The sequence below is a fragment of the Phyllobates terribilis genome, unplaced genomic scaffold, assembly GCF_046119375.1.
Source record: "Phyllobates terribilis strain yellow unplaced genomic scaffold, ASM4611937v1 Scaffold_1__5_contigs__length_1240528914, whole genome shotgun sequence".
Lineage (NCBI taxonomy): Eukaryota > Metazoa > Chordata > Amphibia > Anura > Dendrobatidae > Phyllobates > Phyllobates terribilis.
Genome location: NW_027362761.1, coordinates 1,132,168,667 through 1,132,194,945, shown reverse-complemented (window position 1 = coordinate 1,132,194,945; position 26,279 = coordinate 1,132,168,667). Strand labels below are relative to the sequence as shown.

General features: G+C 39.9%; 1 protein-coding gene across 3 annotated transcripts in view; it reads left to right on the top strand.

Moving 5' to 3' along the window:
* The window catches only part of C1QTNF7 (C1q and TNF related 7), a 292,579-nt gene extending 266,737 nt beyond the window's left edge, over positions 1-25,842 (top strand). For 2 of the 3 annotated variants that reach the window (XM_073647333.1, XM_073647341.1), the window contains 2 exons: positions 8,350-8,595; positions 11,240-12,434. In XM_073647333.1, coding sequence (XP_073503434.1) covers positions 8,355-8,595; positions 11,240-11,868 — 870 coding nt within the window. In that variant the 5' untranslated portion in view covers positions 8,350-8,354 and the 3' untranslated portion in view covers positions 11,869-12,434. Of the gene's footprint in view, positions 1-8,349; positions 8,596-11,239; positions 12,435-23,886 lie in introns of those variants that run through there. The other variant, XM_073647324.1, reaches the window with a different exon arrangement.
* The last annotated feature ends 437 nt before the right edge of the window (positions 25,843-26,279 follow it).

Here is a 26,279-nt window from a genome sequence, read left to right as displayed (position 1 = left end):
CGGTACATGCATGAAGTACTCAAACTATGGATTTTTTGGCCTCTACTTAGCTTTTGCTGACAAATATTACAGATAACACGAGTTGGGTCATCCTTATCGATCTGAATAAATGCCCAGGCTATGCAAGGCTTAGAGCCCATGTGACCTGAAGAGCCACTACGACTTGTGGTCAGAGGCAGAGTTGTGGTTGAGGATGCAGTTGTTGACGTGCTTCCAGTACTCCGTCTCTGTTCAGGAAGGCGCAACCTAACCTCGTCGTCAATAGCATCTGTGATGCCCCGCTGCGCTTGGTATCACAGATCCTAGAAGAGTGCATTGATGGAATCCTCCACAAGAGGCCCCCATAAACATTCACACATCTCCACCTTCCACCTCAGACCAGCAGAGGGAGCCCGTTAGGGATATAAATAGGGAAGGTGGAGCTAGGCAGTTCAGTTCCTCTGAAGGGTTCCTGCAGTAGAGAAGCCTAAGAGAGGTCAGTCTGCAGTGGAGCTCAGTCTAGTCTAGAGAACGCAGTTAATAGTTCAGCAGTGGAGCACGAGGCTCCTGCTTGCTAGATTCAGGGAGCCCAGATAGAGCTTAAGGTGTGCCGGCGCCGTAAGATCAGTGAAGCGCGGCAAGCTGCCGTTAGTGTGTATAGCCTAGTGAGGGCCCGAGTAGGCCGAAGGCGAGTGGCGAGTTAGTACATAAGGGGCAGAGGAGCTTAACCAGCTCACCCCGAAGCATTTACCGGACACAGGATCCGAGCTTACCGGTATCTCTATGACCCAGTAAGGCATAACCGGAATCCCTGGAGAACTACAAGTCCCAGGATCGCTAAGGTGCTGATATGTAACAGAGCCAGGAGACGCTTAGGCCCCGCATACTGGGAGCGTGAACTCCGAAGAGAAGGCCCTACCACAAGGTCAGCCAGCGCAGGACAGAGACAAAGTTAGGCCTAGCTCCAGGCAGGTCAGAAACTTACTACGCAGAGGCAAGAAACAGGAGGCCCTACACCCGCTCATTGGGGAGGATCCTGATATGCACCCTTCACCCTACAGTGCTCCGGGATGTGCCTGAATTTCCACCAGTAAAAGGTACTGAAGTGACTACCGTGTCCGTTCCCGTTCTTGCTCTGACCCAGCTGGGTCTCGCCTGTCCTGCATTCCCCCTGCATACGCTGCCCTGAGACCTAGCTCCACCTGTGGGGAGCTATACCATCGAGCTGCCTTATCACCGGCCTCAGTGGACTGCTGCAGCGCTGGTGCTTGTCACCAGATACCACAGGTGGCGTCATGAACTCTTATAAAATTAACAATTATCCACCCTTTTAAAGAGAGACCCCAGGGTACGGGCCAGGGAGCCGACCACCGCGACATCCCCAAGGCCAGGCAAATGCCCGGGTACCGAGTCATCCCCATCCCCAGGGCTAGTCACATCCTCCTCCACCTCCTCTGCTGACCTCATCGACTGGCTGACTGTGGGTTGACAGTAAGTGGGATCTCCAACCTCGTCATCATCACCCTGTGTGTTATCACACCCGTCGTCCTCAGAGCCAACCTCTTCCTGCCCTGACCGAAAAGTCAAGTTGTCGCTCCAATCAGGTATTTGAGTCTCATCATCGTCTTCATCATTGTCTCCACCAACAGGAGTTACAGTTTGGGAACAAGGGTCTACATTATGCTCAGAACCTTCTTCATCTGGTCCTGGATCCGACTTATAAAGATTCTGGGCATCAGATCAGATCATTTCCTCATCTGGATTAACAGAAGCTCTGGAGCAGACCTCCGTTTCCCAGGCTATAGTATGAGTAAACAGCTGTGCAGACTCAACCATCTGTGCTACCCCATACTCAGACGGGCAGCTGGAGACTTGGGAGCTGTGAGGAAGCAAGTGCGATTGGGGTGACACCTCTGAGGACTGGAGTATTTGTGATGTTGAAATTGAGGTGATGGAGAGCCCACTTGAAGGAGCACTTGATATCCGTTGAAGCACCTGCTGTTTTTGTGCCTCATTTAGAATTTGTAGCGATGGGCGTGTCCATAAGAATGGGATCGTATCACATTGTCCACGAAAAGAAGTCGACATCTTAGTTTGGCTGGAAGATGGTCTTTCTTCTGGAGATGTTACTCCCCCCCCACCGTGGGGGGCCTCGACCCACCGGCGGACAGGCACCAGTATTGGGATAGGGGGGCTGGCCGTCAGGGTCCACCGCGGCTCTGGCACAAACCCGGCGACACAGAGGTGGCACGGGCAGGAACGGACTGGCCGTGTCGGCTTCTCACTTTTTGGATTTTAGAAGGGCATGACATGCCTATATCTGTGTCTTCCCCTCCTTTTACTCCTCCACCTCTTTTCTTTTCGCATGACTATATGTACTTGTCACTTTTCCATGTGTTAGTTGGGTCTTCTGAGCAGTTTGTCAGCTTTTGGACACCTTTGAAGGTGTTTTCTATGTGTTTCTATGTGTTTTTCTTTGCCTGCCATTGGTTTTAACGGTGTTCGAAGGTGTTCGACGAACAGTTCGACGAACAGTTCGGCGAACACACGGGTGTTCGACGAACCGAACCGAACTCGAACACTACGGGGGTGGCTCAACACTATTTATTACCTTGCCGTAGGCTGTAACCTGGAGCAAGTGGGCCTGTGTGCCACTTGTCTCATGAATATTGTAGATATGTGTGTCGGCGTGCCACGAAGTTGGACCCGATGAACTGTGGCTTATGATGTAATAAACTGCAACATTGTGAGAAAAGCGTAAAGACATTGCTTATGTGCCTTGATTGACCCGGTGCAGCGAGTAACCCCCAGTATAATGACTAGCGCTGCCATACAAGGGTTAATAAGCACAGTGATGTCACAGTAAAGGGATAATAAATACAGTGATGTCACAGTACAGGGATAGTATACACAGTGATGTCACAGTACAGAGATTATAAACACAGTGATGTCACAGTACAAGAATAATACACACAGTGATGTCACAGTACAGGGATAATGCACACAGTGATCTCACAGTACAGGGATAATGCACACAGTGATGTCACAGTACATGGATAATAAGCACAGTGATGTCACAGTACAGGGATAATACACACAGTGATGTCACAGTACAGGGATAATAAGCACAGTGATGTCACAGTACAGGGATAATAATAACAGTGATGTCACAGTACAGGGATAATAAGCACAGTGATGTCACAGTACAGGGATAATAAAAACAGTGATGTCACAGTACAGGGATAATACACACAGTGATGTCACAGTACAGAGATTATAAACACAGTGATGTCACAGTACAGGGATAATACACACAGTGATGTCACAGTACAGGGATAATACACACAGTGATGTCACAGTACAGGGATAATAAGCACAGTGGTGTCACAGTGCAGGGATAGTACACACAGTGATGTCACAGTACAGAGATAAAATGCACAGTGATGTCACAGTACAGGGATAATAAGCACAGTGATGTCACAGTACAGGGATAATACACACAGTGATGTCACAGTACAGGGATGATAAATGCAGTGATGTCACAGTGCAGAAATAATAAGCACAGTGATGTCACTGTACAAAAATAATAAGCACAGTGATGTCACAATACAGGGATAAAAAGCACAGTGATGTCACAGTACAGGGATAATAAATACAGTGATGTCACAGTACAAGGATAATACACACAGTGATGTCACAGTATAGAGATTATAAACACAGTGATGTGACAGTACAGGGATAATACACACAGTGATGTCACAGTACAGGGATAATACACACAGTGATGTCACATTACAGGGATAATACACACAGTGATGTCACAGTACAGTGATAATAAGCACAGTGATGTCACAGTGCAGGGATAGTACACACAGTGATGTCACAGTACAGAGATAAAACGCACAGTGATGTCACAGTGCAGGGATAATAAGCACAGTGATGTCACAGTACAGGGATAATCCACACAGTGATGTCACAGTACAGGGATAATATACACAGTGATGTCATAGTACAGGGATAATAAATGATGTCACAGTACAGGGTTAATAAGCACAGCAATGTCACAGTACAGGGATAATACAGTGGTGTCACAGTACAGGGATAATAAGCACAGCAATGTCACAGTACAGGGATAATAAATACAGTGGTGTCACAGTACAGGGATAATAAGCACAGTGATGTCACAGTACAGAAATAATAAGCACAGTGATGTCACAATACAGGGATAATAAGCACAGTGATGTCACAGTACAGGGATAATAAATACAGTGATGTCACAGTTTAGGGATAGTACACACATTGACGTCACAGTACAGAGATAATAAACACAGTGATGTCACAGTACAGGAATAATACACACAGTGATGTCACAGTACAGGGATAATGCACACAGTGATGTCACAGTACAGGGATAATAAATGCAGTGATGTCACAGTACAGGGATAATAAGCACAGTGATGTCACAGTACAGGGATAATAATAACAGTGATGTCACAGTACAGGGATAATAAGCACAGTGATGTCACAGTACAGGGATAATACACACAGTGATGTCACAGTACAGGGATAATAAATACAGTAATGTCACAGTATAGGGATAATACACACAGTGATGTCACAGTACAGAGATAATACACACAGTGATGTCACAGTACAGGGATAATAAACACAGTGATGTCACAGTACAGGGATAATAAGCACAGTGATGTCACAGTACAGGGATAATAAGCACAGTGATGTCACAGTAAAGGGATAATAAGCACAGTGATGTCACAGTACAGGGATAATAAGCACAGTGATGTCACAGTACAGGGATAATAAATACAGTGATGTCACAGTACAGGGATAATACACACAGCGATATCACAGTACAGAGATAATAAACACAGTGATGTCACAGTACACTGATTATGAACACAGTGATGTCACAGTACAGGGATAATACACACAGTGATGTCACACTACAGGGATAATAAGCACAGTGATGTCACAGTAGAGAGAAAATACACACAGTGATGTCACAGTACAGGAATAATAAGCACAGTTATGTCACAGTACAGGGATAATAAGCACAGTGATGTCACAGTACAGGGATAATAAGCACAGTGATGTCACAATACAGGGATAATACACACAGTGACGTCACACTACAGGGATAATAAGCACAGTGACGTCACAGTACAGGGATAATAAATACAGTGATGTCACAGTACAGGGATAATAAGCACAGTGATGTCACAGTACAGGGATAATAAGCACAGTGATGTCACAGTACAGGGATAATACACACAGTGATGTCACAGTACAGGGATAATAAGCACAGTGATGTCACAGTACAGGGATAATAAGCACAGTGATGTCACAGTACAAGGATAAAAAGCACAGTGATGTCACAGTACAGGGATAATAAATACAGTGATGTCACAGTACAGGGATAATAAGCACAGTGATGTCACAGTACAGGGATAAAAAGCACAGTGATGCCACAGTACAGAAATAATAAGCACATTGATGTCACAGTACAGGGATAATAAGCACAGTGATGTCACAGTACAGGGATAATAAATACAGTTATGTCACAGTACAGGGATAATACACACAGTGATGTCACAGGACAGAGATTAAAAACACAGTGATGTCACAGTACAGGGATAATACACACAGTGATGTCACAGTACAGGGATAATACACACAGTGATGTCACAGTACAGGGATAATAAGCACAGTGATGTCACAATACAGGGATAATAAGCACAGTGATGTCACAGTGCAGGGATAGTACACACAGTGATGTCACAGTACAGAGATAATACGCACAGTGATGTCACAGTACTGGGATAATAAGCACAGTGATGTCACAGTACAGGGATAATACACACAGTGATGTCACAGTACAGGGATAATACACACAGTGATGTCACAGTACAGGGATAATACACACAGTGATGTCACAGTACAGGGATAAAAAGCACAGTGATGCCACAGTACAGAAATAATAAGCAGAGTGATGTCACAGTACAGAAATAATAAGCACATTGATGTCACAGTACAGGGATAATAAGCACAGTGATGTCACAGTACAGGGATAATAAATACAGTTATGTCACAGTACAGGGATAATACACACAGTGATGTCACAGGACAGAGATTAAAAACACAGTGATGTCACAGTACAGGGATAATAAGCACAGCGATGTCACAGTACAGGGATAATAAATACAGTGATGTCACAGTACAGGGATAAAAAGCACAGTGATGTCACAGTACAGGGATAATAAGCACAGTGATGTCACAGTACAGGGATAATACACACATTGATGTCACAGTACAGGGATAATAAATGCAGTGATGTCACAGTACAGGGATAATAAGCACAGTGATGTCACAGCACAGTGATGTCACAGTACAGGGATAATAAATACAATGATGTCACAGTACAGGGATAATAAGCACAGTGATGTCACATTACAAGGATAATAAGCACAGTGATGTCACCGTACAGGGATAATAAGCACAGTGATGTCACAGTACAGGAATAATAAGTACAGTGATGTCACAGTACAGGGATAATAAGCACAGTGATGTTACAGTACAGGGATAATGAACACAGTGATGTCACAGTACAGAGATAATACATACAGTGATGTCACAGTCCAGGGATAATACACACAGTGATGTCACAGTACAGAGATAATGAACACAGTGATGTCACAGTACAGGGATAATACACACTGTGATGTCACAGTACAGGGATAATAAGCACATTGATGTTACAGTACAGGGATAATAAGCACATTGATGTTACAGTACAGGGATAATAAGCACATTGATGTTACAGTACAGGGATAATAAACACAGTGATGTCACAGTATAGGGATAATAAATACAGTGATGTCACAGTACAGGGATAATCAGCACAGTGATGTTACAGTACAGGGATAATACACAGTGATGTCACAGTACAGAGATAATAAACACAGTGATGTCACAGTACAGGGATAATAAACACAGTGATGTCACAGTACAGAGATAATAATCACAGTGATGTCACAGTACTGAGATAATACACACAGTGATGTCACAGTACAGTGATAATAATCACAGTGATGTCACAGTACAGGGATAATAAACACAGTGATGTCACAGTACAGAGATAATAAGCACAGTGATGTCACAGTACAGGGATTATAAGCACAGTGATGTCACAATACAGGGATAATACACACAGTGATGTCACAGTACTGGGATAATACACAAAGTGATGTCACAGTACAGGGATAATAAGCACAGTGATGTCACAGTTCAGGGATAATAAGCAAAGTGATGTTACAGTACAGGGATAATAAACACAGTGATGTCACAGTACAGAGATAATACATACAGTGATGTCACAGTACAGGGTTAATAAGCATAGTGATGTCACAGTACAGGGATAATAAGCACAGTGATGTCACAGTACAGGGATATTAAGCACAGTGATGTTACAGTACAGGGATAATAAACACAGTGATGTCACAATACAGGGATAATAAATACAGTGATGTCACAGACAGGGATAATACACACAGTTATGTCACAGTACAGAGATAATAAACACAGTGATGTCACAGTACAGGGATAATAAACACAGTGATGTCACAGTACAGGGATAATAAGCACAGTGATGTCACGGAACAGGGATAATAAACACAGTGATGTCACAGTACAGGGATAATAAGCACAGTGATGTCACAGTTCAGGGATAATAAGCAAAGTGATGTTACAGTACAGGGATAATAAACACAGTGATGTCACAGTACAGAGATAATAAATACAGTGATGTCACAGTACAGGGTTAATAAGCATAGTGATGTCACAGTACAGGGATAATAAGCACAGTGATGTCACAGTACAGGGATATTAAGCACAGTGATGTTACAGTACAGGGATAATAAACACAGTGATGTCACAATACAGGGATAATAAATACAGTGATGTCACAGTACAGGGATAATACACACAGTGATATCACAGTACAGAGATAATAAACACAGTGATTTCACAGTACAGGGATAATACATACAGTGATGTCACAGTACTGTGATAATAATCACAGTGATATCACAGAACAGGGATAATAAACACAGTGATGTCACAGTACAGGGATAATAAGCACAGTGATGTCACAGTACAGAGATAATAAACACAGTGATGTCACAGAACATGATTAGCAAACACAGTGATCACAGAGATACCAAAAGAGGGATTAGGGATAAATAAGATAGCAAATAGTATAACAATGCATGAAATACTCTGTGTGTATGATCATTTGATATCATTGTTGTGTTATTATTTAGGAATATTTCCATTATGAATGTTATTTTCTTGCAGAGTCGATGATGATTATTTTGCTATGCGTTACAAGCTTTGCACTATGTGTCAGTGGACAGCCAGCAAGTAATAGACTTAAGGGAGAAAACCAGAATATACGGTACATCTGTAGCATCCCAGGATTGCCCGGACCCCCAGGAAACCCTGGAGCTAATGGATTAGTTGGGCCACATGGACGCATTGGCCTTCCTGGAAGAGATGGGAGAGATGGAAGAAAGGGTGAAAAGGGAGAGAAGGGCACCGCAGGTAATAAACCCATCTGCCCATAGTTAACTATACAGTATGTGACACTGTAGTATTATCTATAGGACTATTGCTATTCACTATCAATATATCTACAGTAGTAAACTCTATATTTTACATAGAAGCAAAAACATCATGAGTCAGCTTCTATGAAGTTCAGGATGTTGTTAGAGGTACAGTAAATGTTAGAATATGTTCTGTTTTGTCCTCGTTTTTTTTTTTCTTTTCCTACATTTCATACACATTGTATTGATCGAAAAAGTACAGATATGGCTGTGAAGAATACAAGGAGCTTCTGTATGGTTTACATCATGGAGGCTCAGATACTAAGCGTCTCAGTGTGTATTTTGATGAGATCAAGGCCATATCTCACGAATGTGATGAAATGCTCTGTATTATTTTGTGGTATGGAACTCATACTGACATTATGTTATGTAAAACAGATTGTGAAACTGCTAAAACCAATTGGTATACTTGAAAACCACTGGTACTCTATGGGTGTAGAAATCCAATGTGCCTGATGCTTCGCCCCCCGAACATCTCCAATGTGTTTTCACTGAAAGTGACAATTGTGTCTTACATGACCATTGTTGACATATTGAGCCCAATTCTTCATTTATGGGAGAGGGGGTTTAATCACTTTTCCTTTTTGTCTTGTGGTATTTGTTAACATCTTTTGCGTCAATCTTTTCAAAATAGGAAAAAACTAGGAGGAAAAAAATAGCTTAATATAGTTTTATCCGAGGAAGAACATTTCCATGACTTATAAATCATAAAAGTCTAGAATGTTAGAGTTGGAAGGGTCCTCCAGATTCATCGTGTCCAACCCCCTGCTCAATGAAGGATTCACTAAACCATCTCAGACAGATATCTGTCCAGCCTCTGTTTGAAGACTTCCATTGAAGGAGAACTCACCACCTCTCGTGGCCGCCTGTTCCACTCATTGATCACTCTCACTGTCAAAAAGTTTTTTCTAATATCTAATCTGTATCTTCTCCCTCTACAGTGTGACAGCCCTTCAGATATTTGTAGACAGCTATTAAGTCTCCTCTCAATCTTCTTTTTTGCAAGCTAAACATTCCAGATCCTTTAACCGTTCCTCGTAGGACATAGTTCGCAGTCCGCTCACCATCCCGGTAGCTCTTCTCTGAACTTGATTCAGTTTTTCAATGTCTTTTTTAAAATGTGGTGCCCAGAACTGGACGCAGTATTCCAGATGACGCCTGAATTCCAGCTGCTGCAGGTCCAACGGGTCATCAGACGGGGAAAACACAGATAAGGAGAATTTGCGGACAATCTGCGCTGCTGGTATCAGGTTTTCTTGTCATCATGAAGAAGTCTGTAGCACTTCAAAACGTGTTGACTGAATAAAGAAAAACGACAAATACTTTCTGTCTGGACATGGATCTATTATATGCGATAACAGCAGCACAGATTATCTGCAAATTCTCCTTATCTAAGCTCTTCAAAATGGGGCACGCAATTCATATATTTTACGCAAAAAGTTACATGTTGTTCTTTACATGTCGCAAAATTTGCAGGAAAAAAATCTAGATGTGCATCTACAATGGTGAACATAAAAAAAATGCAAACGCATAGAAAATAGACCTTAAAAGAAGAATAAGGTACAAATTAGAAATAGGTGAAAAACACCATAAACTAGATTAAAAAAAGGCACAAATGCAATATTGAATAGAGCACTTTCTGTGTATACCCAGTTTATGAACAGATAACTACAGAACAGACAGCTATAAAACGTACAACCTTAGGCTGTGTGCACACATTGCGTTTCTGCTGAGTTTTTTCAGTGCAGATTTGTCACAAAACCTCAAGGGATTCCTGATACCAGCAAAGTGAATGAGAATCTTGAAGTCTCATACACATATTTCAGCGTTTTTGCTGCAAATTTCACCCATACTAAGGCTATGTTCACACATGTTGGTTTTTTTTTTGTCACAAATCTGCTGCAAAACTGATCTCTGGCAGGAAATCAGCTGCGACAAAAACGCAGGTTTTGCTGCGTTTTTGCTGCATTTTTGTGCGTTTTTTCAGCGTTTTTTTTCACTGTGCTTCTCTCTCTATTTATTCATGCACATAAAGTTCTGTAAAAAAACAAACCCCATTCTATTTTGCCATCAAAACACTGAAATAACGCTGATGCAAATTTTGGTGCATTTTTTATGCGTTTTTTCAGCTTTTTTTCCACCATCCATTACTTCCTTTGGGTGAAAAAACGCTGGAACAAGTGACATGCTCTATTTTCCAAAAACCCAACCAAGGCACAAAATACACAAAGGTAAAAAACATGATGTGTGAACAGAGAATTCTGGTTTCTCATAGACTTTGATGATACTGCAAAATGCAGCTGAAAATTTGCATAAAAATCTGCAGCAAAAAACGCTGAAAAACAAGTGTGAACATAGCCTGATAAGTTGGGAAAAATCTGCACCAAAAACGAAGTATAAAATGCAGCCAAAACGCGAGTTTTTGCCGCTGCGTTTTTCCTGCCAAGAGATGCAGAAATGGTGCAGAAGTTCTGCACCAAATACTTAACGTGTGTACATGTCCTTATGCACTAGGGAGATGTTTTTTATTCTATATATTTCCAGTGTGTGTGTAATTAACAGTATCAACATTTTATTTAAAGGTTTGCGAGGAAAAACAGGTCCACTTGGACCCATTGGTGAAAGAGGAGATCAGGGAGAAACTGGCAAAAAGGGACCAATTGGACCATCTGGAGACAAAGGAGAGATTGGACCTGATGGACCATTTGGATCTAGAGGTGACAAAGGGACCAGAGGAGATCCAGGAGAACCAGGAGTGTGCCGGTGTGGGGATATAATTCTCAGATCTGCTTTCTCGGTTGGGATCACCACCAGTTACCCTCAGGAAAGACTTCCCATTCTATTTAACAAAATTCTCTTTAATGAAGGAGAACATTACAACCCATCCACAGGGAAGTTTATTTGCGCCATTCCTGGGATTTATTATTTCTCCTATGACATCACTCTTGCAGACAAGCACTTGGCCATCAGCCTGGTACACAACGGAGAATACAAAATCAAGACATTTGATGCCAACACGGGAAATCATGATGTTGCCTCAGGTTCAACACTTCTCTACCTAAAGCCAGAAGATGAAGTCTGGCTGGAGATATTCTATACAGATCAGAATGGTCTGTTCTCAGATCCCAGTTGGGCAGACAGTTTGTTTTCTGGATTTCTTTTATATGCAGATACTGATTATCTGAATGCTTTGTCTGATGATGAATATTGATCTATGGCTCCACTTATTATATCAGTCTTATAGAATGTATGTTCTGACAACTTCTTGACAGGTCTGAGGATTTTAGGTCAAGAACCAGTCATAAGAAGTTTGGACAACTTTTGTGGCCCTTATAGACATCCTGCATAGTGTGGTCTAATGTTATTTCAAAAAAGGCATTGTCCAACTTTACAAAGTGGACACAAAGCAGGGATGTATTAAAATATTAAAATAATTTAAAAAATAAGCTGAAAATCCATTTGGAGGAATTTTCAGGTTTGTAATACTGATAGGCTACCCTAAGGCTAGACAGTCAATATCCAATTAGTAAGGTCTAGTAATGATTATTCTAGGTATTGTAGGGTTATCTCATTCACGGTTGGAAATTGAGGCCTGACCTAAGGATAATAGCATCAGTCAGTCAACTCCGCCCTGGGCATTTTGAGACCTATGATGGATTTCTTATATAGGAACCGTTGTAGACTACTGTATAACATTCTAATAAATAAAGACAATGTATAATTAATAATGAACTTCAAAATGTTAATTAAAAAAAGAACATATTTAAAACAAAAAAACATGTTTTCTAGATAACCTCAATGCAAAGGGATTTTCCTCAAGACATTATTCCATTTGGCAAGTCAATATAAGATGAGGCCAAGCGCATAGATGGCTGCAGGGTCCTCTCCATTAAAGCCTTAAAGGGTCAGGGAAGAAGCCAAGCTTTACTGAATCATTAAGGAGGTTGTCCTGCCTGAGACAAAAGTCTGCAGTCACTCTATGTGTGATGTGCATGCTATCAGGATTCCCCGGCATTCACGGTGCAAGCAGAGGGTCACGTGTCCACATGAGTTACCATTTTGCATGTGCTCGTGTTCCAAGCCAGGAAAACCTTTTTAATTCCCATAAATGTCAGTGGGGAAAACCACGCAACTGCACAACACCTCCACATGTAATCTTCTGTTATTTGTCATTATATATATATTATATATATATATATATATATTTATATTATATATATATATATATATATATATATATATATATAGTACCCAAGGATGAGCCAGACTTATGCAAGTCCACAATTCTTTTCCTGATATCTTGGCTGATGTCTTTAGACTTCCCCATGATGCTACACAAAGAAGCAGTGTTTCAGGTGTGCATTAAAATACATCCACAGATATGTCTCTAATTAACTCAGATGTTGCCGAAAAAACACAAGAAGCTTCCAAACACATGACATCATCATACGGGCAGTCCAGAATTGTTTAAAGGCATAGTAATCTTAGTGTATGTAAACTTTTGACTTTGCAGTAAGCAATAAAAATGCCTTAAAACATCCTCTCTCATTATTCTGGCATTTGGCAAATATTAAAAATTATGGTAACCCTAACTGACCAAAAACAGGAAAGGTTTATTCTGATTTCATGTCAGATATTGAGAAAAACATTCATATGTGTCTTTTTATATAGTGTATGTAAAGGTTTGGTTTCAACTGTATATATATGTCCATCTTGACTTGCCAAATGGTCCTGGATACAGTTTATTGCTGCCTATACAGTGCTTAACGAGAACCCGCCTAGTGGACAAGACCTTGCCCTACACACTTGTATTGGGAGAGGCCGCGCCGGCTAGTCGGATTCTGCCTGGTAGAATGCATATCACATACTGACCACCATTCCCGGGGCAGACAACGGAGAATCCTCACAGCGTACAGTGCGCACGCTGGGAGGATTCACAAGTCTGCAGTCACAGAAAGTTTATTTTAGACCGGACAACCTCTTTAAGCACTTTTTATTTTTGTTTTCTCATTTCCCTGCAGAAGGTCTAATGTCAGCAAATTGAGAGCATTTACCATTAGAAATTTACCCCAATAAGACTTTTTTTTTTAAATAGACAACTATAAATAACTAAAAATGCAAAAAAAAATTAAAAAAACAATATTGCACACAATGTAGGGATTATTGGATTTTAGCTATATACAAACGAAACTATGAATGTACTTTTAGATGGACAGATATCCATACAGACAATCTGTGTTCAATTCCTACATATCATTGATGTTTTCTGGAAAGTATTATAAATGGCATACGCGTAAGAGGTCGGCCTTTTTTGAGGCGATTTTTTTAAATGCACCCTCTCCAAAATTCTCCTCAAAACAGCTTAAAAAATGCCTGGAAAACGCTTCCTATTCATTTTTATTGGAAATCTACAGTAATTTACTGTCCACATGAGGAGTTGTTGTTTTTTAAAGAGATTTTGAACAATTTCTGGTCGAAAGAAAAGTGCCTGTCACTTCTTTGAAGCAGATCATGATGGAAAATGCTCCAAAATAGGCACTGCCAAATCAAATGCTGAAAAAACGCTCCAGGAAAAAAAAAATCTTCCAACATTCTTTCATTTATCAACTCTTCAAAAAAGGAGTATTTCCTGAAGCAGTTCACACTTGAAAAACTCTTGCTTTTTAACATGTTTTATGTGTGAATATAGCCTCACAGATTTTGCATTGGTGCCGTGAAGTCAATGTATGTATCACGGGTGTGTCAGAAGTGACAGACAGTCACCCTGCAGTTGGTTGTACGAGATCTCTACGTTTGGCATTACAGACATCTTCTTAGAAGCTGTATCTCTAGGACCCAGCGGCTATCTTCCTCTGGCTAATTAACACCCTGGTCTGGGTGTGTAAATACCTGCTGTGTGCAAGAGGGAGGTGCCAGTGATATTCATTACTCCTTGTGAAGGCTTGAGCAAGAGCAGTACTTCTTCTTCTCCGGTGCTAGAGTACATGTGCGCATTTGTCTGGAGTCGACTAACGCTAAGCAATTTTCCTTTGTTTGTCCCCCCTTGTTGTCTTTAATGTTCAGTGGGGATCAACTAGTGCTCATCCCCTCCCTTCCCTAGCCTGAGCCTAACACCAGGGAAAGACAGGGTGAGGTACGCGTGCGGCGATTGCTGAAGAACCAATATAGGGATGTTAGTGGAGACAGTGTGACACTAGATCAGCCTAGGAGGTCTCCCTAGAGTCTGGGCTCCCTTTCCCTCTTCCCTTTGTGTTGCACTTAGTCTTTCCTACACCTTGCGTGACAGTATGCCTCTGTTAGCAAGTTTAAGGAAATAGATAAGATCAAGTTTTAGAACTTAACAATTGGGTAAAATAAAATAATTGTATTTCTTCCTGCACTAATCTCACATTTACAAATGTGTCTTAGTTTCACTACACTGTTATATGAGTTTCGTAACCAGTCTTGCTATTTAGGCACATGCAGTATATTCACACTATAAAACAAACCTGAACTCAGAGCAAATGCAATCCAAAATTTTTGCAAGCACATTACCAAAACTTTTTCAAAGTTTCACCACCACTCCTCGTACTAAGTTCATCACTTCAAACATCCTCCTCTCTTCTGTGTTTGGCACTTGTACGTATTGACTTTATTCCCACCAAGTGCTTCTGTGAAACCATGTGCTGGCTAATGTTGTAAATCTGTTTCCTCCTTTGCTTCCCCTGATGAAGCCAGTAAGGTGAAACAAGTTGGTTAATGTAAAGGCTCTGACATGGACACTCATTAGAACTTTTAAACCTTTGAAGACATGCTTTTAAACTAGGCTGAATTTTCTAAGTGTGATATTAAAAGGAAGATATTGCAAACTTTACTTGATTCCATGTTTTACAGTACCAACAAAGTCTATGAGATTTCAGAAATCTCATGCACACACATTGTTTTTTTTCCTGACTGTTTTGTCAAAGAGCTGCGTTTTTGCAAAATGCACCATTTCATTTCATTCAGCATTTTTCATGCATAAAAAGCAATGGGTAAGTGCAAAAATGCAGCAAAAAAAAAAAACACAGGTATCAGGTTTTGTGCCATTTTTGGTGCCAAAACCCGAGGCAGTTGAGTCAGGTTATTTTTTTATTAAACCTTATCAGCATGCACAAGAGAGAAATTGACCGTGACAAAAATGCAGTAAAAAAACACAGCAAAATCTCAGCAAAAATGCAGCAAAAACTCATCAAAACCTGCTTTTTTGACATTATTTCTTTACTGCCAAGAGAGCAGGTTTTGCTGGTGGAAAAAAAACGCAGCAAAAATGCAACGTGTGAAACACAGTTGATTCATGCTGCTCAAACCACAAGCAGCAAAAATCAGAGTCTGCCTGAACGGTTGCAGCATAGTTTGAAGAGCCAACTGGGGACTATAGCGAGAGACACGACCAGTCTGGCCCCGCTCCTGGCCAGATTCTCACTGCACTGCTGCAGGTGATTGACAGGTCTCTCCTATGTGTCTATACTAGGAGAGACCTTTCCATCATCTCTAGCAGTGCTGGGAGACACCGGTGGGTGCTGTGATGGAATAGTCTTCAGCTACTCGATTGACAAGTTCCTTTTAATGAATTTAGCACTTTTATTCATTAACATTGCCATGGAAAACACCAGTTTTAGTGCATAGGGGCCCTTTTTGTTTAATATACATTATTTTATAGTGACTGGTGAAAAGAGCACGTCTTTTTCAATGCAAATCACTAGTACAAGGTATTTGCAGACATTGGGGGAAATTTATGGAGCTAAATGTACCAGAATTCTATAGTTTATGCCCCAGAAAAGTCTTTAATTCGCTGCACCATATTTAATATGCATTTTAGACACTTTTTGCACCTTGGCTGATAAGAGGACGTGGCCTCTTTGAAATGGGGCATGGCTTATCTGAAAAAGGGTTTGGTCTACCAAGCGAAACAATGCGCCCAAAAATACACCAGAATTGTGCATTTCTGGTACAAGATAAGACTAAATTGGCTTAGAATTGGACAGATTTATAAATCTATGATAAATCTGGCACACTTTAAGACTCTCTAGTCATAGAATGCACTGTCTAAGAATAATACGATAATATGTAATCATCTGACCCATAGTTGCAGAAAGAAATACTGGTAGATTTCAGCTCTGGTGGCTACAGAGTTGTGAATGCAGCTTTTAATTATAATACAGACTGTAAACAGAACCACCTGTAATCAATAAGTAAGCAGGATTAGTAACCACTTTTATCCAGATAGAGTCATGAAATAATAATAATAATTTCAGATTAATGTCATGTGTAGACCTGTGTCTTGATGAAATAATTCCTGCTGTTTTGTGTATACAGCTCCTATGCAGACCCATGTGTCTCCATGGTTATTCACTATGAAGAAACTCTTTCGGATCTGACACTGAAGCCACATTTTCCCCTCTTCCATTTTCTGTAATCCAGATCCTACAGTTTGTAGGTGATCAAGAAGGGATGAGAGAGAAAGAACAGAAGACAGCAGGATCTGACTACACTGGGTTTCCTTGTAGTCTGTAACCATGGAGACTGAGAGATTGTTTCCATGTATTTTTAGTTATTTTTTGTATTATTTATTATTGTAATTTTATTTTATTTTACATACATTGGAAGTCTTACATTTTCTGAGCAATTGTATGTTTTTTAAAAATAATGTTTTAGCATTTCAAGATTTTAGAAGAATGAGAATGATCATAAAGCTTACTTTACTAACTTTCCAAAGAAAGTACATTGGCAGGAGTTATTACAATTTACTTTTTTTTAATGATGCCAAATATATTTTGGATAGTTTCCCTGGGAGATTAAACTAAGCTAAGGCTTCAAACTAACTGGATGTAGATTTGGAATGTAAACTATGTAAACCCTACTAAAGGGAGATGAGTAATAGATTTATCAAATGGATCATTCAATTACTTTGTGCAGTCCTTGTGCGTGATCTAAGTCCAAGTCTAGTGTAAACAGTATGGTACATTCAACAGATCAAGTTTTCGGGTCAACATTTAAAGCAAAAGGAGCTGTTAAGATCTATGAGCTGGACATAGATCTCCCTGAGAATCTGCCTCCAGAGCTTATTATAAATGAAAGGAGGAGTTACCAATGGGAGACATGTAATGACTGACAGTCTGCTCTCCTGATCTACATGTCTCACACTGATAATGCTGGTTTATATTTAAAATAATCTCTGGAGGCAGATTCTCAGGAAGATCTATGTCCGGCCCATTAATCTCTGGAGGCAGATTCTCAGGAAGATCTATGTCCGGCCCATAGATCTTAACAGTTTATTTACTTATAGGAAAAACATTGATATCTCTGGACTAAGACATCGGATCCTAGATATCAAGGTATCATTTTATTCAGCTTTCTATGACCTGCATGCCCATATAGACGGCTTAGGAGGGTTCATCCTACTGATAGATTCCCTTTACAACCAGTGTTGTGGTAGTCTACTTCAAGCCATTTCAAGCCAATTTCAAGCTAATATCAAGCCATTTTGCTTCTACAACGTCTGTGTGTCAATGTACACAGCAGACCGCAGAAAAAGTTAAAGGGGTATTCCGGGCTAAAAGGAGAATTTTGCAGTCATTTTATGTGACCACAGTCTGCTGAACCATGATGATGTGCCATGATAGAACACTGAGAGAGGCAGAGGAAAGTCTTGTATGCATGTGGCCACAAGTATGCAAATCGCATACATGCATTCACGTGAACGCCCACTTGCACAGGGAATTTAGGAGAATCGTGGCAATGTGCACACCACAATTCACAATTTGGCAGTTTCCACTCAGATAGAGTGACTGTAGCCTTCATGTCTCAGCCAGGAAACCCCTTTAACAGTGAAACTGCTAGTGAGTTGATTGTTACACAATGTTTATATGCCTTATGACCACATCAAAGTTCTGCTCAACTCTGATGTGGTCACAAATCAGCTTAGGGGGCTATGTTCACACTAGGCGTTTTTTCAGCGTTTTTTTAATGAAAATTTTCGGGTGCGTTTTACAGTACCAGCAAAGTCTATGAGATTTCAGCAATCTCATGTACACACATTGGTTTTGTGTCATCAGTATTTTGTGCTTTGCATGGTTCTTTGCACAATAGAGCATGTCACTTCTTTCAGTGTTTTTGTCAGCGTTTTTCACCCATTGAAAGTAATGGGTGGTGAAAAAACGCCTAGTGTGAACATAGCTATCAGGTTTGCTGTGTTTTTAGTGAAAAAAAAGTACAGCAATATGTGAAACTCATTTATTTTTGTGATTTTACCATTTTATCTTTGTCACCTAAGATGGCAGTCTGGATTAGGATAGTTTAATTAAATTAGTGATGTGTAGAGTGTAAAGATTGGCTGATATAAGTGTGAGATTGAACAATACATGTGGCCCAAGGAGGTGTGAAATTGAACAATCTCTGTGCAACTCAATGGCAGACCCCATAGTATGAAAATAGTGTCCTACAAACTCAATGCACTGCCAGTGTCTTAGAAAAACTATTCCTGAACAATTCACCTTCCCTCACTGTTACAGTTGTAATTCTGGTTAATATCGTTTCACATATGTCTTGCATTGGTGACCTGTGTTCATGCTTCTGTGGTGGAAGCAAAGCTGAACTTTGGGATCCTGAAAAACAAACCAAAATGTAGCAAAAATGCACCAAAAAACGCATCAAGACCTGTGTTTTTGACACACCAAGAGATCAGGTTTTGCTGCAGAAAAAAACACTGAAAAAACGTCTAGTGTGAACATAGCCTTAGCGTTACAGCACTACTATTAGGAGGCGCTTACTGTTTAATTCAGAAACGTCAGTGGCTGGATGAAAGATGCAAGAGTCTTTCTGGATCCCGGAAACTTACTCAGCTTTTATGCACACACACTGATTACAAGCACACAGGGCACAGGTGAGGATGTTACCTTTAGTAGCCATTCAAACCCATTTGTGTCAAATTCTGAGCATGTTATCAGGTCAAAATCACCTGGGTATGTGAACTTTTGATCAGGGTCATTTGGATGTTTTTGGTTGTCATTAAGATTTAAAAAGAGAAAACACAGTAGTTTGACAATAAATGGCTTCACCCAACCAATAATCATGAGTGGAGAAAAAGTTTTTTTGTTATCATTCATATTCTCTGAAACAAGGCCAAGAAAGGAAAAATTCTTCCAGGGTATGTAAACTTTTGAGCACAACTGTATATTTACGGTGATACATAGAGGCTGTAGAAACCAATGAGTTCAACAATTTTATTATAATCCAATTGCACAAATGATTTTAAGCCAAACAGAGCAAAAATATTGCCCCTTAAGGTATCCATATTTTTTAAAGGAAGAAAGGCACTATAATTGCCTGGATTAATAGAATGATTTTTAACAAAGAAAAGGTTATAGCCATGAAACTGAGAATAGAAAAGTCTCCATAGAACAAAACTGAATCCTGCACTAAATCATCTCAACTAAAATCTATAGCATATAAACTATGAAGGACTAACATGTCTGACAGCATTCCGGGATTACAGCACTCCATGGTTGTTGGATCGAGCCTCATAAAAGAGTATTATGACTTCCCAGGATCCAAGAAGTGTTCACAACTACATTAGAGGAGCAGAACATCTGTACATTGTGCTGCGGGGAATCACACAAGCCAAGAAAACTCTGAAGATATTGAACGTGTTCAATATAGATCTGGTGTGTAATTCACGCAAATTATCATAAAAAATAATAATATTTATATAAAATATACATTTTTTCTTTAATTCAGTATTTAACACAGTTTTAGTCCCTGGTGTAAAAACAAACATATGTTACAGATTTATCAAAACTGTCTAAAAAATAAACCGACTTTGTTACCAACAGTGACCCACCTTTCATTTCTGAAGCTGCTGTGGAAAAGTGGTAAAACAAATGGACACCTTGGGGGCTTTATTTCTTTTATTTTTTTACTTAAATGCATGCATATTGAGCTAAACATCTTTTTTTTGCATTTGGGTTTCATCAAAAGGTTTGCACTGTTTGGCTTTTAAAGCTCTTTGTTTCCCAAAGTTAAGCTGAACTTTCAGCTGAGAGAAGCTCAGAAAAACACAGGTAAAAGAATTATAAACACTCCCGTGAAAATGAGCTCACTGGCAGTTTCTTAGTTAACTCATCCTGCAGCCAAGAATAGACATGCAATGCAAAGGCTATATAAAATTTATAATGAAACCCAATAGTAAAAATTATTTTAGCCCAAAATACATACATTTATGAATAAAAAAAAAAGATTGATGGTGTTTATTCTTTTAGTACTTTTGATAAATCTTTCCTACAGGGGCATAATGATCACAAATGCAGGGAGTTCATCTGCAACCAGCTTTGTGGAGGAAGGGGGCCTGTCGATGCAAGCAATATTTTCAGATGGATGTTCTTGTTCCCCTCTAAAAAGATGGACATCACTGCAAAAAAGCGCAAACAGAAACCATCTGAACTCCATTTGTCTCATTGTAATGAATGGATCTATCAATCGACCATACATCGAATATATTTCCGAAATTCCAAGAACAAGTGGAATCTCCGCCTGGGTCTCGACCTAGTCTAGCACATAGGGATAGGGAGATACACAGCACAGCCGTTGGAAAACCCCTATGTGTGAATTCTCTTTTTCAGGGATTTAGAAGGAAGCCATCAAACCACTGCTGAACCCAATGTGAATTTAGCCTAGTTTTTCCAATGTAATTATTGTTTCATTTGTGTGGTCCCACAAGTCTCAATCCATGTCCTAGGTTATCAGGCTACTTGCCTTTGAAGACCAGAGTGATATTTGAGAAATCATGAAATTTTCAAATGAATTAGAAAGACTCAATTAATATGACAGGAATAAGAACAGTAAAAGGCCTAGTTACAGTATATACTAGTTTTAAGTTGTGGGTAATCCAAATGAACCCTCACAACATTTTATGGGTCAAAGACGTGAGATAATGTGAGATATGTAAATAAAATAATAGTAAATTAAATCTATGGATTCATTTATAAACCTAAGAATATTCTATAAAATCCAATGTGCCAAGATATGTGGCATGTTAGATAATAACCAGCAAAACTGTGAGAATAAAATATAACACACGTATTAAAAGTACAAAAGTATCAGAGTCTGTAACAATACCGGATCCATCCGACAAATATGACTCTCTGATTACCCAGCGTTTTAAAATGTCTTTAATTGCTTTCAGATTCACAAGCTAGCTAAAGTTTGCTTATAAAATGTTTAGTTAAAAGCTAATTACCAGGTCTAGTTCTTATCTTTGATCAACTTTGTATATTTGTTACGTAAAAATGTTGACATTTAACATTCCAACTTGTCTTATAAAATATTTCTCAAAAACATGTTGGCAGCTTAAGAAGCGGGACCTAGCTGCTCACACTATTTTAAAGGGAAACTATCAGCAAGGAGAAATTGTTTAAATATATAAATTACAGATGCTCTAATCATTTTAGAGAGCAACTAAACCCCCTAATCATCTAAAAGAACAGTGAACTTAGCTGATAAAGGAGTCGTCCAGGACTGAGATAGTGACAGCCTATCCTCCTCCCATACAATTGGTGGATGTTGGACACCCAGCTTCCCCAACAGATCAGCTGTTAGCAGGACCCACGGTGGCCGGAATCATTCAGGACAAGCTGTATTCACTGTGTGGTTGTTATTCTCAATAACTGCAGCTCAGATCACATTCACTTCAGTTGGAACTAACGTTCATCAACAACCATCCAAGGACAGGGGTGCTGTATAGGAATGTCACGGCATGCAAAAAAATACGTATAAGTGTATAGCGCCATAGATTATAATGGGTACGTGATATATTATGTGAGTGTTACCATCCAAGAGAAATGGACCAACTTTTTTCTCATGTGCATCCTAATTGCACCTGTTTTTTCTCATGCTTTTTTATCACTGAAGCAAGTAGACTGTCTGAACTTTTTTACCCATTGACTCTTAGCAATGAATCAGTTAAGAACAGATGGAACTCTGAAGTGCAAAGTCTGTCTTCATTGTGTCATCTCTTTTACACAGTTCTCCATAGACTTTAATGGCCGAGTCGGATTTGTAAAATGATTAATAGGACATGCTAGGCGTCTAAGGGCTCATACTTATCTGCGTGCAAATCAGACGAGTGCAATCCAATAAAAAATCGGATTGCTCTCTGACTAATGTTATTCAATAGGTTACATCTCATCTGCGAGTGGCCGCATATATCAGACGAGACTCACCAATGCAAGTCAATGGGTGCGAGAAAAAAAAAAAAAAGGACGGCACACAGACCATCCGTATGCCATCCGATTTTTACGGAGACAATACGATTCTGTAGCATAGAACACTGTAAATGGTCCTGTAAATGTAGAATAATAGAAAAAAATGCATTGCATACGGATGCTATATGGATGTCATATGGATTGTGAGGAGCTGACCTTGTTCTAAAGACTATTGGACCAATGAACGTACAGCAGAATCCGCGGCTCTAAGGGATGCAGACTTTTTCCAGCACGGAGCACCCGTTACGTAAGTCTTACTGCTGTGGTTTATTAATGATTTGCTGGCTCGTCAGTTCAGCCTCAGTAATCAATGTTTCCATTCAGTGACAGTAAGCAGAGGAAGACGTGCGGGCTGGATCTTATGGATACATAAGGCCAGACAGGAGATTGCTAAAGGCTAAATGTAAAGCAATCATTCCATTAATCTCATCAGTATCTCAGGGGCCTCAAGCCATTTTTCTCCCAGCCACTAGACTCATTGTGTGGGTGGAGATAGTAAACCAAGGGGAGCCATCACCACCGGGGAAGTCTCACATGCAAACTTCATTCTTTAAGCTTAACCCTCCGTCACATACAATAGGCCTGACAGGCACATCTCTTTTACTTTCATTTCTCCTTCCTCACCAGATTGTGAGGAAATCCCCTCCCTCCAGGTAGTCTCCTGTCTCTAGCAGCTCTGTGAAACCTCATACCACAGTTGGATTGCAGAGCTTCAGGAGGACAGATATAACTGCGCTAATCTCTCAGGCTCATTGTATGTGAACACGTCACACTCAATAAGGTTGGTATTTTATGTTTTTATTCATCACAATTGTTTATTTAGCTTGTTTTATGAATGTATAGCACAAAGTGTGAGGATATTTCATAGAAATAAGGCAGATTAAAAAAGAAAGTGTGCTGCTCAAGCATATACAGTAGTTCCCTAACACATATTCCTTCTCTTGCTTCAGATTATCTGCTGAAATGGAGAGGAAAATGTACAATTTATCGAAAAACCTTGATGTTGAGGAAGTAACAAACATGCTGTTAGATGATGCAGACCCCACACTGAATGAGGATTTAGGAGAGGAAAGTGAGATTGATTCTCATGATGAGGTGGAAGTATGTGAAGTGGATTCTGAAACAGAGCAAGACGGTGACAGTGATGAGGATGAAGATGTAGAATCTTATTATATGGAAAAAGATAAAAAATAACAATGGAACAAGAAGCCACTCCAGAAAAAACGTAGGGAACCTCAAAACATTATTACTCACCTTCCTGCAGTTATAGGAACTGCAAGTAATGCAAAAACTGCAGTTGAATGCTGGAATAGTTTATTCACAGATGACATTCTGGACTCTATTGTCACATATACCAACCAATATATAGACATTATAAAGGACAAGTTCATATGCAACAGAACCATCAAGGCCACAGATGAAATAGAACTGCGTGCTTTTTTTGGATTATTATACCTTGCAGGAGCTTATAGGGCAAATAGACAAAGTTTGGAGGAACTTTGGAGTAAAGATGGGGATGGAGTTGAAAAATTTGGCCTTGTTATGTCCATAAACAGATTCAAGCTTCTAATTCGTTGCCTTCGGTTTGACGACAGAACTACCCGAACCGAACGTAAAACACATGACCGACTTGCTCCAATTCGTGATATATTCCAAAAATTTGTTGAAAACTGTAAAAAACGCTATTGCCCTGGGGAGAATCTCACTATTGACGAAATGCTCCCTGGTTTTCGTGGTAAATGTGCCTTTCGTCAATATATTCCATCAAAGCCTAACAAATATGGAATAAAAATGTATGCCCTTGTTGATGCCAGTAAGACCTACACTTACAACCTGGAAGTTTATGCAGGAAAACAACCAGAAGGTCCTTACAGTGTCAGCAACAAACCCAGTGATGTTGTAAAAAGACTGGCTGAGCCCTTATTTGGATCGGGTCGCAATATAACAGCTGACAATTGGTTTTCAAATTGTGATCTGATTGATTATCTGAAAATGCAGAAGCTTTCATGTGTCGGAACTGTAAGAAAAAATAAAAAAGAATTGCCTACACAGTTTGTAAGTGTGAAAGGGAGACAACAGTACAGCAGTATGTTTGCATTCCATAATGGAAAGGTTTTGGTTTCCTATGTACCACAAGCAAAAAAAATTGTACTTCTTCTATCAACACTTCATGATGATGATGCCATCGATCCTGGGACTGAGGCACAAAAAAAAACAGAGATAATTACATTTTATAATGCAACCAAAGGGGGTGTTGATACAGCTGATCAGATGTGCTCAACTTTCAACGTCAGCAGAAACACCAAACGCTGGCCAATGGTCATATTTTTTGCTATGTTGAATCTGGGTGGTATAAATTCACAAGTCATTTACCTTGAAAACAAGCTTGAACCACTCCGTAGACGATTCTATCTGAAAAAATTGGCCCATGAACTAGTGCTTGGAGAGCTACGCAGGAGAAGTATGAAAACAATCGGTATCCCCTCTCGCCTTCAAGTTCAGCTCAAAAGATTCCGCCCAGAAGATGATAGTGAAAATTCACCACCTGCACCACCTCCCAAAAGAAGGAGATGCACCACCTGCACCACGGAAAGCGGAATCAGAAGGCTTTCTAATTATGAATGTCACAAATATCATAATGCAATCTGCCTGACACATGCAAAAATGATGTGTAATTCTTGCTCTTTGCTCTGCAAGTGTAATTTTTCTGGGGAAACTTCAGGATCTAATTCTGATTGAATATGTGTTTAATAGTACTTAAGGTACCTTAAAATTAAGTTTGTTTCCATAAATTTTCTTTGTAGAGTTTTTTGACAGAGTCGAACTGGGGACTATTTGGCGGGAGTTTTGAAATGTTTGTATTTCAGAGTTATTAGTTTTATGTTAAGTAAATGGTTTTTTTTTGCACCTGATTATGTGTAGTCTCTTTTATTACATCCCTATGAAGGTCACTGATCACTTTTAGAGCACTGAAATTGCAAACATTAGATATTATAGGTATTTTTCTAGCCTGCGCCTAACAGTCACATTGTATGTGAACTCGTTAGAACCAATATTGTATGTGACGGAGGGTTAAAGCAAATGTTTAAGGGGGAGGGTGTTAACAATTCTGCCCATTAAGGAGGCTGATCCCAGGGAAGGAGGAAAAAGCCACATGTTTTAGTCAGGTACTTGGGAAAGTGACATCAAACGGAGAGGATCTAGGCTGAGGTCCTGGAGCCATGGATGGATGGCCTATGGAATTTGGAGATTGGTTGCTGGCTGGGCTGGACACACGTGCTACAATTGTGGGATCTGTCCATTACTATTTAAAATATGCAAAAGCGTTTTTATGATGAAAAGC